Here is a 13,313-nt window from a genome sequence, read left to right on the forward strand (position 1 = left end):
ATTTTGAAATATTCTTCCCCGTCTCTTTCTTCGTCAAATTCCGTACTAAAAAAGGCCCGATACTGTCACACCGTAAAAGTACGAACTCTCCTAGCAAGATATTTAATTCCTGTAACCTGTACAGCAACTAATGAACTCTTTGCAATGCAAACAGAGTGGAGGAGCGTGGGCGTTCTGGAGCGCGCGCAACCCCTTTTATATTGATTGCTTTGAAATTTCAGTAAGATGAAGTTTTTATCTCTCTTTTTTCGAAAGTCATACATGAAAAATCAAATTTGATGAAAAATTACTCAAAACGAAGAAAAATACTCAAAGAAATTGTCATCGGAATTGAAAGTATTTTTTTACGAAATTTTGGAAATTTTGGCAAAATTATTCAGTATTTCTGAGATTGCAAACCCCGTACGCCCTCACAAAAAGCTCATACTGCGGGTCGTGTATGGAGGGAGTGTGGGAGACTCTGGTTGAATCGAGTCTAGTCGGTCTGGGTTAGGTTAGCTATAAAAGTTTTACATTGTTTAAAAACACCAAGATTGTTAATCCTCTCAATCCAAGGTAAGTTACAACATACCTTTAGTCTAGCATGCTCTTATTTTCTCTGTATAATAGCTAAGATTTGACATACATTTTCGTAAATGTTTTCATCTTCAATCTCCATACTCTGAGTCTATCACGTTTTGCAATTTTGGCGCACAGAAAAATTTTGGCGCGAACATAGCGCTCCTACATGGTGCTTTTTCTTCTATGAACTTGAAAGATTTCCAGTAGCAAGTCGGAGAAGTGCAATAATCTTTCGTGCTCAAAATATAATAATTGTCATTAGCCAAAACCACAACAATAATGAACCTGCACATGTGCAACCTACCTACAGAACAGACGGTTGAAGGTTAATCATGTTACTGGATGAATGTTGGATAAATTCAGTCAAGAAATGCTTGGAAATTACGAGAAGCTTAAATTTAAATATTTTTTCTGTTGATCCAAAACAGATGTTTTGTGATGTAAGGCAAGTTTATACATACTTCACACCACCCTTATTGATTTGGGATCCTGTAACCTTGGCTCGGAAAAATAAACCTGTCATTTGTGAGGAGCATGCTTCAGAGTGGACAGCACAAACCGTTTGCTGGACTCAAATACTGACAATTCTTGTCGACCAAGAATTCTTATTGATAACTCTGGTCCGAAGTTGTTAATAGCAAGGGTATACAAGTGTAGAGTAGGATATCATGAAATTAGAACAACAAATGAGAGCTTTTTAAAGCAATGTGGGACTAATGCTAATGACATAATTGTCACACACAAGAAATCCTATAAAACAGAATTTGTTCACTCCTTATGTCAGTACTTAGCATCCGGTTTAAGATTCCCGCAGTTGGTAGAGCTTTTGAGAGGACAAACAAAATCCAACTTTGACATTCAGAAAAGTAAATATGAGCAAGAATGTCTGCTTCAAAACATACAGTAAGCTGGACTTGATCCTGAAAGATACACTTGGTATGCTTCCTAAAGTTGATGCCATCGAAGATTTGTTCAAAGCTTGGTTTAGGATGAACAAAAGCATGTACACAAACTCTATGAAGTCATTGCCTGCCCGTATTTTGACAATTGATCATACATTCAAGGTTAGTTCTCAAACAGTTTTTCATGGCAATTATTGTTGAGTTTTAAAAGAGGTGGGATTATATATAACTTATTTAAAAAAATCAGAAAGTGGTGTAGTAAATAAATTATACTGACTAGATCAAATTTGTTTACCTAAAGGGATGAAATTTTTGCGAAATCTAATTTTGCGGTTGCAGTTAATTTGGGCCGTTAATTTCGCAGTTAAAAAGATTTTTTGTTTAACATTTTATATGGCCTACTTTGCCCTAAAAAGACTAATTTTATAGGTATGATTATTTAAATCATGAGAATAGTCGTGTTTTCTGGAATTTAATTAGGCAGATTTGTCAAAAAACCTGGGAAATTGAATTCCACAAAAATTTCTTCCACATGGCTGTTCACATTGTACGTACGCACTAAGGGGGAGGGGTATCTTATCGAAAGCTTGCGTATAGGGGGAGGGTGGGTATTGCACGCCAAGGCGGAAATAAATACTATCTTTCATTTTGCGACACTATCTCTTCCCAAAAAAACATTATCTTAATTAAAACGATACTATCTTTATTACAGAATCTTTATTATGGAAACCGAGAAGTCCCATATCTAATTTTGGTAAAAAAATTAAATTAAAAAAAAATATCAATTTAGAGAAAAATTAAATTTTAGAAAAAAATTAATTTTAGGAAATAAAATTTTGTTTCAGAGAAAAAAGAGAAAAATTCACCGTCTGAAAAAAAATTCTAAAAGAGAAAAACTTGTTGGCCTGATTCCTCCGTGCACACTTGCAACTTTTGTTTTCATGCTTCCTGGATTTGTGACCAGATGATTTTTTGCACATAGTTGTCAATCCACAAACCCAGGCGTTACTAATCGATCGATTATCGATTAAATTCGATAGCTAATCGATACTCACAATTTTTTAGCACTCAATTAAATTATCACCATAGATTTTTAATCGATAATATTGATTGCAGTGTAAATAATTGATAATATCAATTAATATCGATATAATCGATACCTCGACCTTATCGGTTCTTAATCGATAATATCGATGACACTTCTAATTGATATAATGGATATCTTATATCTGATCGATATAATCGATACTCACAACATTTTAGGCGCTGATTATTTATCGATTATCGTTTTCATCGATATTTAATCAATTTAATTAATTATCGATTAGCTATCGATTTTAATCGATAATCGATTTTATTGATTAGTAACGTCTGGACAAACAATGCAAGTTGACAGAACCAAACTTTGAAGAAAAAAAATTATTTGGGCAAATGGGCCAAAAACGACCCAAAAAATGGGTTTTTTCAGGATTTGCTCAATATTGAATAGGTAAAATGTTTTCTGATTTTTTATCATATCGTAGGTAACGGTTGAGTTAGATTTCAGTAACAAAAATAAATCTACATAACAAACCCTTTTTATAAGAATATTTTTGATTGCATTCAAAAATAGAACCCCAAAAAGTGAGGTTTTCAATCACAGCCACTTTCTAGCCCACAGCGTTGATATTCTTGTGGCTGCTGTGTAGTACAAAATTCTATAAAATAAGGAAATTGATGAGCTTTCCAAAAATGTGGCTCCCTTTGAAGTTGAGTGATTCAGTCTTGAAATATAAGATGGCAAAGTGAGGGCAGGTTTTGTGGCTGTATGTCATGTGGCTCACTCAACGGGTTGGCTTATATGTGCTGTCCTGCTTTAAGACTTCAATATTTTTTAACCGTTTTTCTTGGAATTGGTAGTTTGAGGTCTGATAAAGATACTTATGGGTTTAATTTGTGGCTGCAGGATTTTCAATGGGCTTAAAACAGCTTAAAATGTGGCTTCAATCACTAATTTATCAATTTACAAAATCCTAACCTGAGATCAGATTGTGAATGTTTTCTGCACACCACGCTGAAGCTCTAAAGGGATGTGTGAAAACAAACAATCTGACGAATATGCAATCTCGAAATCGTAAGGACCGCGTTCGTCTAAAAGGACTGGGAATGATAACAAAGTTGCGCGATTGTGTTTATGAAAAGGGCGCCGTATCAGTTTTTATTTTTCCGGCGCACAACAAGATTCTTGTTGTAGAATTTTCAGCGGGAGGACTATTTTCCTCAGATGTATAATTTTCAAGCGCCTTTAGAGGTTTACCGTGCGCTTAAGAAAATTATGAACATCTGTTATCAGGTTACAAATTCCAGGTTGGGTTTTGTTTTCGAAATATGAATATTTGCAAAGCCTGATGCAAAACAAACACAATCTGACACAATACAGTGTTATTTTAAGAAAAAGTGTACATTTTGTGGCTGCAAATACCATTTTTTGTACATAAAACCTTCTGAGCTGTTACATATAAGTATTAGTTGGCATTTTTAGGGTTGGCTCATGTGCTGTCCTGCTTTAAGACTTCAATATTTTTTAACCATTTTTCTTGAATTTGGTAGTTTAATGTCTCATAAAGATACTTATGGGTTTAATTTGTGGCTGCAGGGTTTTCAATGGGCTTAAAATGTGGCTTCAATCAAAGCATATATGAAAAAATCGTCAACTTTGAGCCGCAATTCTAGCCCAGTGACCCAATGATTTTGGTTCCATTTTTGATATTTTGTGGATAAACCCTTTTGCTACGAGTTTCATCTGAAAAAAATGATTTTTACTCATTGAACAAATTTGTGGCTGCTGTTTTATCAACATAGTGTTTTTCTTGATTTGCGCCGCAGTTTTGGCCCATTTTACAAAAAAGTTTTTTTTTTCAACCTACTTATATCACCTTTAGAACCAATATTGTGAAGTTTCGTTTGAAAAGAGTTATTTTTAAAAAGGATATTCAAATTTCTTTTTTTTTTTGCTGTTTTTGAAAACCTCACGCAATTTTTGAATGCTATCTTTTTCTAAATTTAAATTTATTTTCCTAAATTGAATATTTTTTTGTCGATGGCATTTCTCGGCTTCCATAAAAAAGATAGTATCCCCTAAAAAAGATAGTATCGTTTAAAAAAAGATGGTGTCGTTTTAATAAAGATAATGTCGCGAAATGTGTCGGGAAATAAAAGATAGTGTCGCAAAATGAAAGATAGTACTTATTTCCGCTTTGGCGTGCCATAGGTGGATTGACTGAAAATGTACCATATATATCATAGCTTTGTGTTTAATGTCGACATACCTTGTCTAATTCTGCCATAGCAACTATCTGGTCTGCAAAGTAGTTTAGTACGGTATAATTATGTAAAAATTGTGCACAAAGAAAGACGTGCAAGCATGAGACTTGGCACTATTGTAGTTTAGGGGTCAAAATTGGATTTAAATCTTATACCCCAAAAATTGACACATGTCTGTGTATTTTACAGACCAGAACAGGTTTCCAGGCTAAAATGAATTTTTTTTTCTCCAAAGTATGTCATGTTCAGACCAACATAGGTAGGGTGTAACTCCAGAACGACCCAAGAGGTTTATTTTTTTTATTGTTGTACCTATCAGGTACGATTAATTAGATCAGATGCAAACTTGAGTCTGCTAAATCACATGCCTCAAGTGCCCTGAATTTTTAACGTGCCCTATTTCTTTACGTGCCTAGAATTTTTTATGTGCCCTAATTTTTTTATGTGCCCTAATATTTTCATGTGCCCTAATATTTTCACTGGCCTTACTTTTTTATGTGCCCTATTTTTTTCCACGTACCCAATTTTTTCATGTGCTCTAAATTTTTCACATTCACAAAATTAAAAATCACATGAAAGTTGGCACAAATCACTAAAAACTTAAAGTATAAGCTGATTTTTTAAACAGCTTATTCAGAAGGTTTCATCTATAAACATTTTAAAGACCAGATAGTTCCTATGACAGGAATAGACAAGGTGTGTCGGCATTACACAAAGTTGCTGATGTCAGCATCTTTTCGTTTTTGCTTAGTAATATATTTTCTGGGTGAAAAAAGTAATTACGACACAGCCATTCTAGTGATGTATGAAGTGATATAATTTGACAAGTAAAAACGGTGATTAAAAATTTGGGTGAATTTGAAAAATTGGGACATGCCTTGAATCGCCTGAGTGCAAAATTAATCGATTTTTTGACGAACTAGAAATGACGCTAGTTACTTGTTGCCAACTAGCCAAGCATCTGTCTGCTCCTGACACGAGGCAGTATTTGAGAGGTAATCATTGGTCTAGGCATTTATACAATTCTGCTTCTCTATTAGATATTAAATTGCTGTATAAACTAATTCAGAACAAATTTTTTGTTCTTTTAGGTGACGTCCAATGTTGGAATGTTCAGACAAGGTGACAATAAGGAATGGGTAAAGCTTTACAATTCTCTCTTTGTTGCACTTAATAAAAGAAAACAAATCGTCACTTGGCATTTTACTCAAGGGGAAAAGTTCAGTTTGGTAAGAGATATCCTTGACAAACTCAAGGAGCGAGAAAACTTTAAAATTGAAATGGTTCTGTTGGACAATTGCTGCAAATACGATCTTGTCATCAACGACATATTTGGAAACCAAATCTTCATTAAACTGGACCCGTTTCATGGGATTCAAAGGATCACATCTACCATTAGGAAGAAGCATCCTTTCCACCAACAACTATGTAGTGATCTGCACAATCTTTTACGCCATCCAACAGACCTATCCTCGAAACGAAGAACTGTGGAAACTGCCTCTAAAGAAATCATTCTGGAACTTCTCGATAGAATAGTTGCGAAATGGGAATCGTTGGAGTTTATGTTGGACGAAAGGTCATTGATAACGATGGAAACAAGAGAAGCCTTTCTCAACTTAAGGAAGCATATTTCTAAAGGATGTTTATCCAATATACCCGCTGGTTGTTCTACAAGTGTCAATGAGAATCTTCACAAGTGAGTTATGATTATTTAACTTGTTCAATGCAGGGGAAAATTCACCCTCCTTTCTTTTCTTATAAGACCTGAGACAAAAATTGACTTTGAAATTGGCATTGATGATTTAAATCCTGAATTCAGTTATCATCCCAAAATGCTTTTAACTTAAATACTTTAAATCAAAAAGTTTTATAGTTTTGGCACGCAAAATTTAGTCTCTTGAAATAATCTGATGACAATTTTATATTTCTCCGTTTCTTTCCAGATATCTTAACAAGCCATGGGCACTGAGCTTGCAGAGGCTCTATTCACCATTTTTTTCCACCATTGGAATGAAAGGATTGGAATGGAGCAGTGTGCAAACAATGAAACGAGTGAAGTGTTTGGATTTGGAGGATCATATCCACAGCAATTGTCATCAAACCAAAATGCCAATTTTGAAGGTAATTTTTCTCAGATTAAGGTGGTTTTTACACAGTAGCGCTATACCAAGGGCAGCCCACCTCATATTTCGTGTGGCCGATTTTTTTACTAAAATGCTCCTCGGAACACAACTTCTGGATACACTCTCCTGGTTTCATCCCACAAAAAGAGTAGCATCCAAAATGACAAGTCAAATAAATTAACAGGCAGGGAGCGTTTAAAAGACAGCATATTGCGATATTGCATACCTAAATCAATCTTTTTACTTGTGTGCTGATGAGACAAATGACGGCCCTCCTGCTAAAAAAGTCAAAACTGGGCCATGCAGTTGTGGCAAACCAAATTCTGAGCGAAAATATTGTCGCGACGCCTTTGCTTACAAATCAAGATGTCCATGCTTTAATTCCAGTACTGGTTGTTCGGGTTGCAAGTGTAATTGTTGTGATAATCCGTTTGGAACGAATCAGGGAAACCCCATGAAAGAACCCCGAAAGAGAACTAAGGCACAGCTACCCACCAAGAGAAGAACAACAGCAGAGCATCTTAGTAGTGTTGGTGAAGAAGCTCGTAAAGGGTGTTGGTCTGATGTTGAAATACTACTTCTTTATGAACTCATACACAAGTATGGGGAGTATAACAACTCTAAAATTCTTAAAGCCTTTAACTTACAGGCTGTTGAATTGAGAAAGCTCTCATACCAGATAGACACTAAGTCGACAAATCAAATAAGTGCTAAAGTTTCAAGCTCAGAATCTTCAAGAGAGTGGTTTTCAGGTATTTTAACAATGATGTTGAAGTGTTAGTAATTGACGCTAAAAAAAGAAAACTTATTTTTGTTGTTTCTACATCTTATTTTTCTATTATGTAGTATCCAAACTCTAGATTATTTTTTATTTTGATGTTTCTACCATTACAGCTCTGTCTAGCTAGATACTTGCAGGGTTCGAAAATTTCTAGCTTCCCACAATATTTGACTTGCCAAACACGCATGCATTATCTTCTAAATCACATTCTAGATGCTAAAAGAAATTTTTCTAACATAGACATGTAACGTAAGATCTCCGAATTTAAAAAAAATACCTTTGATCTTCTTAGGACAAATTGTAAACAAAAAATCTCTCATCGGCGAAATTAACTTCCGCGAAGCTTCCAAATTTCGAGCTGTGAACAGAACTGCGAAATTAAACTTTGCAAAAATTTCTTCCTGCAAAAATTTCTAAGTAATATTTATTATCACATTTTTAAAACCATTTTATAACATTTTGATGTAAAGTTATTTTTAAAGGGCCAATTAGGGCTAAAGGACTAATTAAAATTTTATAATCATGCATGGCATGTGCTGAATTCTTTTCGTCATTCTCCCACCATTAACCCAAATTGAACACCAACCAAATCTAATTATTCAATGTATTTGTCAAATTAGTGTTATCTCAGGTTTTATTAAGGGCAGGATTTTTCTTATCTGTAATAACATTTTTTTTGGATAAATTTTTCTTTTGTCACCTCGTAAAAACTTTGTGAAAAAAATATTTAAAATATTAAAATATTAATCAAATACACAACATGATCCTACTATCCGTCGCAAGAGCCTACCTTAAGGGAACTAATTTTTGCGGGAACTAAATTTTGCGGTTTTTCAGATTTAGACCCAAACCGTAAAATTAAGTCCCCGCAAAATTTTTCAAATGCGAAAAACGGTCGAATAATTCACAGTACGGCTCTATTTTTCTTTCAAGTGAGAAATCCGCAAAATTAAGTTCCCGCAAATATTAAATATTAAATCTTGAACTGCGAACCGCAAAAATTAGTTCCCTTAAGGTATGTGCCAATAAAAAACAAAGAAAACACTAGTAAAACCAGGCAAATAGTTCGGCCTGCTCCACTTGCTCAGCTGGGAGGGCAAATATTTCGTAAAAAACAAGCGAAAACACTGGAGTACCTATGAAACCATTGTAACCAGAAAAATAGTTCGGCCTAGCTCCACTTGCTTAGCTAGAACGGCCAATATCTTGTAAAGACAAGGGAAACCACTGGAGTACATATGAAACCATTGAAACCAAAAAAAATAGTTCGGCCTGCTCTACTTGCTCAGCTAAAACGGCCTATATCTCTTAAAATCAAGGAAAAACACTGGAGCACCTATGAAACCTTTGAAACCAGAAAAATAGTTGGACCTAACCCTTCTTGCTTAGCTAGAATGAAAACAAGGGAAACCACTGGAGTACATATGAAACCATTGAAACCAAAAAAAATAGTTCGGCCTGGTTCCAGTTGCTTAGCTAGTACGGCCTATATCTCTTAAAAACAAGCGAAAACAATGGAGTACATATGAAACCATTGAAACCAGAAAAATAGTTCGGCCTGCTCCACTTGCTCAGCTAAAACGGCCTATATCTCTTAAAAACAAGCAAAAACACTGGATCACCTATGAAACCATTGAAACCAGAAAAATAGTTGGACCTAACCCTTCTTGCTTAGCTAGAATGAAAACAAGCGAAACCACTGGAGTACCTATGAAACCATTGAAACCAGAAAAATAGTTCGGCCTATCTCTACTTGCTTAGAACGACTATATCTCTTAAAAACAAGGGAAAACACTGGAGTACCTATGAAACCATTGAGAACAGAAAAATAGTTCGGCCTAGCTCCACTTGCTTAGCTAAAATGGGTAGTGGCTTGTAAAAACAAGCGAAAACACTGGAGAACCTATAAAACCATTGAAACCAGAAAAATAGTTCGGCCTAGCTCCACTTGCTTAGCTAGAACGACCAATATCTTTTAAAAACAAGTGAAAACACTGGAGTGCCTATGAAACCATTGAAACCAGAAAAATAGTCCGGGCCAGCCCGACTTGCATAGAACGGCCTATATCTCTTAAAAACAAGCGAAGACACTGGAGTACCTATGAAACCATTGAAACCAGAAAAATAGTCCGGGCCAGCCCTACTTGCTTAGAACGGACTATATCTCTTAAAAACAAGCGAAGACACTGGAGTACCTATGAAACCATTAAAACCAGAAAAATAGTTCGGCCTATCTCTACTTGCATAGAACGGCCTATATCTCTTAAAAACAAGCGAAGACACTGGAGTACCTATGAAACCATTGAAACCAGAAAAATAGTCCGGGCCAGCCCTACTTGCTTAGAACGGCCTATATCTCTTAAAAACAAGCGAAGACACTGGAGTACCTATGAAACCATTGAAACCAGAAAAATAGTTCGGCCTCTCTCTACTTGCTTAGAACGACTATATCTCTTAAAAACAAGGGAAAAAACTGGAGTACCTATAAAACCATTGAAACCTGATAAATTGTTCGACCTAACCCTTCTTTTTTAGCTATTAGGCCAATATCTTGTGAAAACAAGCGAAAACACTGGGGAACCTATGAAACCATTGAAACCAGGGGCAGTGCGACACCAAGAACCAAAAAAACCCATCCAAGAAGTTTAGTAGATAGACTCATGAAAGCATTGCGGTTGGCGGTTACCCACAGTCAGCCGGTTATTATATAAGATTAATTTCATTGGTTGTCCAGTTGTCGTTTGACTTAAATTTTGTTGTTTTGTGTTTGTTAATGTAGGTGTAGCTTGCAAAGATCCTAATTCTCTCTTCATTATATACTTTCAGGTTAGTTGCCATCATACTGTCCAGTAGCCCCTAGATCAATGGATTATTTTGCACCTTCACGTGGTTGGTACGAAATCTTTGTAAACACTGACAAAGTCTGCTAATAAGACGATTGGAACCATATTTAACTTTAAGGAAACAACAGAATGGAATAATTCAATCAAATGATGATGTGTACCTAACATTTAGTTTCTTTGAAGTTTTTGGATTCAAAATTTTTCCTGTAAACTGGATATCAATATTTGTCATGTAAATCATCTCTGGAAGTACATCTTGATTTGATTTTGACATGTAATTGAATTTGGATGCATAATGTATATACAAAGTATTAAATTTATAACACAACAACTGAATTTTGATACCAAACACAACCATGCTGCATTATGTACATAATGAATAAATGAGTTTCTGATGACATATGGTTTGTTTTCAATTCGGATTGGAGGCTTTTTACCCCTGGTACAGGATTCCCTGCTTGATTTGGCAAACAGTTCCAAACGAGACACCAGAATGGGGCTAGACTACAATTTCAAGATGAACCAACTATAGAGATTTCAGCTTCAGTACAAATGCTAGTTTTGGATACTTTAATGCATCACATTAATCAATTTTCTAATGAAATACTCTTTTCTTGAGCAGTCTGAATAAAATAATTTTGCTCTTTTTCTCTAAATTTTCATTTGAAATGGCAAAAGGCTATTATTATTAATCTGCTTGAAATTATTAAGTCACATTGTGGGAGCAATAAGATAAATAAATTTGACATAATAAGAATCAAAATTATATTAAAAATTTTTAGACAGTTTGATAAATATTATTATTATTGTTAATGCTATTATCACGATCAGATAAAGATTTTTGTATAATTTATAATCTTTTGTGTGCTATTGTATTATTTTGCTATCATTTTTCACTTTTTTTGTGTAAAGTTCAAAAAGTTCTTTAAAAAATTCATGATAGTTATGATTTTTGTCATTGATATAATGAATTGCCAATGTTTTACACCTCCTTTCTCTTTCCTTCATTTTTTCCATATTTTAAGGGCTACTTAGACTACACAATATATTGACGAACAATATTCGACAATATGGTTTGCGGACCGTAATGTACGAAGTAAGCAACTGGTACTTTATTACAAAAAGGACTTTCCTTTCTGTAAACAATCCCCCTTTATTGTTGGAATATTGCAAATCGAGCTGACAATATATTGCGGACACTTTTTCAATATATTTTCGACATTCAGCAATATATCATCAATATATTGCCTGACAATATATTGTGTAGTGTATGTAGCCCTTTAGAGGCCACTCTTTTTTGGTTTTTAAAACTCTTTAACCCAAACAACTATCTTAGTTTTACCAGCTTCATTTTGTGTTTAAATGAAATGAATTTTAATTCTTTATCTCTGGTTCATGGTACATTGGGCATAAAAAGGTGGCTGTTTTAGCCAATCTAGAGGGTCGAAATTCAAAAATTTTCAAGCACGTCGGGCCCAACCATGGTGGGCCCTCCTTAGACACTATATATTGCTGAATCACTATATATAGCTGAATCTTTTTTGCAGGGTATCCTAAAAATACTACATACGCCCCTCATTGAAACCAGAAAAATAGTTCGGCATAGCCCAACTTGCTTAAAACGACCTATATCTCTTGAAAATAAGTGAAAACACTGGAGTACCAATGAAACCATTGAGACCAGAAAAACAGTTCCGCCTACCTCCACTTGCTTAGCTAAAATGGGCAGTGGCTTATAAAAACAAGCGAAAACACTGGAGAACCTATAAAACCATTGAAACCAGAAAAATAGTTCGGCCTAGCTCCACTTGCTTAGCTAGAACGGCCAATATCTCTTAAAAACAAGTGAAAACACTGGAGTACCTATGCAACCATTGAAACCAGAAAAATAGTTCGACCTAACCCTTCTTCCTTAGCCAGCAGCAGGGCCAATCTGCCGATGTCTTGTAAAAACAAGTAAAGGGAAAACTGATCCGTCTGATGTAATATGTTTAAATAGTATATTATATATCATGTTACAACCATACTACTCTATAATACGTCTAATGTTTTTTGGAATACCGTCAGATTCAGATCTGACGTGTATTGAAAAGGCCGACGATTTCGCCTGCCCATACATTGCGAGCTTGCCCGGCAAATGCTCTGGACAGCTTGCACCACCGCATTCTTTGGTTTTCTCCGATCTTCAGAATATGTGTCACCATCATCGCATAAATACGATCTATCCTCCACCCTTCTGTATAATGACATCACACACATGGCGTCCAAGGTGCATATCAATATCAAATTTCGACATGGCTGCATCCTACGACTTTGTCCGACAAACCACCCTATATGCCATGTCACCGCCCTCAAAGAGTACTGTCGAATGAATACATCTCAAAAAATCTGGCCCACTATTTATTTTTTCAAATGGCTGCTTCCTGACCAGGCGAAAACTAAACGAATTTCTTCAGAGCACACTCAACCACACCACACATGGCCCAATATCCACGCACTCCTTTCGAATCGGGGCAGCAACAATAGCAGCCGCCGCAGGACTTCCCAGTTGGTTGATCAAACAACTTGGTAGATGGAATAGTACATGTTTCGAAACCTACATCAGAATTCCGGACTATACCATTCGACAAACCGGATAATTACTCTGTCGAACAAAAACTCTTGGACATGAAATATGGAACCTAAAGTCTGTCCAGATACAATTGGCAGTGGAAACAAGAATGCCTGTAATTTTTGATAGTCAAATGTAATTATGGAAATTCTTTTTGCTTGTTTCAGAGAATCAAAAGCGCTATATTTG

The 13,313-nt window shown here is 35.4% G+C and overlaps 1 protein-coding gene across 1 annotated transcript; it reads left to right on the plus strand.

Moving 5' to 3' along the window:
• The first annotated feature begins 1,433 nt into the window (after positions 1-1,433).
• LOC136805109 (uncharacterized) lies at positions 1,434-10,319 on the plus strand. The gene is made up of 4 exons (XM_067061667.1): positions 1,434-1,625; positions 5,858-6,462; positions 6,710-6,887; positions 10,206-10,319. Exons 1-4 carry the CDS (start codon positions 1,434-1,436, stop codon positions 10,317-10,319), a joined length of 1,089 nt encoding a protein of 362 aa, XP_066917768.1.
• Positions 10,320-13,313: the final 2,994 nt, after the last annotated feature.

This window comes from Clytia hemisphaerica, unplaced genomic scaffold (assembly GCF_902728285.1).
Source record: "Clytia hemisphaerica strain Z4C2 unplaced genomic scaffold, Clytia hemisphaerica genome assembly, whole genome shotgun sequence".
Classification (NCBI taxonomy): domain Eukaryota; kingdom Metazoa; phylum Cnidaria; class Hydrozoa; order Leptothecata; family Clytiidae; genus Clytia; species Clytia hemisphaerica.

What these genes read in the sequence shown, in the direction of transcription:
- LOC136805109 (XM_067061667.1), top strand. Translation starts at nt 1,434, where the DNA reads ATGAGCAAGAATGTCTGCTTCAAAACATACAGTAAGCTGGACTTGATC. An exon ending in GTCAATGAGAATCTTCACAA is followed by an intron (nt 6,463 to 6,709) that starts GTGAGTTATGAT and finishes GTTTCTTTCCAG; the next exon opens with ATATCTTAACAAGCCATGGG. An exon ending in CCAAAATGCCAATTTTGAAG is followed by an intron (nt 6,888 to 10,205) that starts GTAATTTTTCTC and finishes CTTCTTTTTTAG; the next exon opens with CTATTAGGCCAATATCTTGT.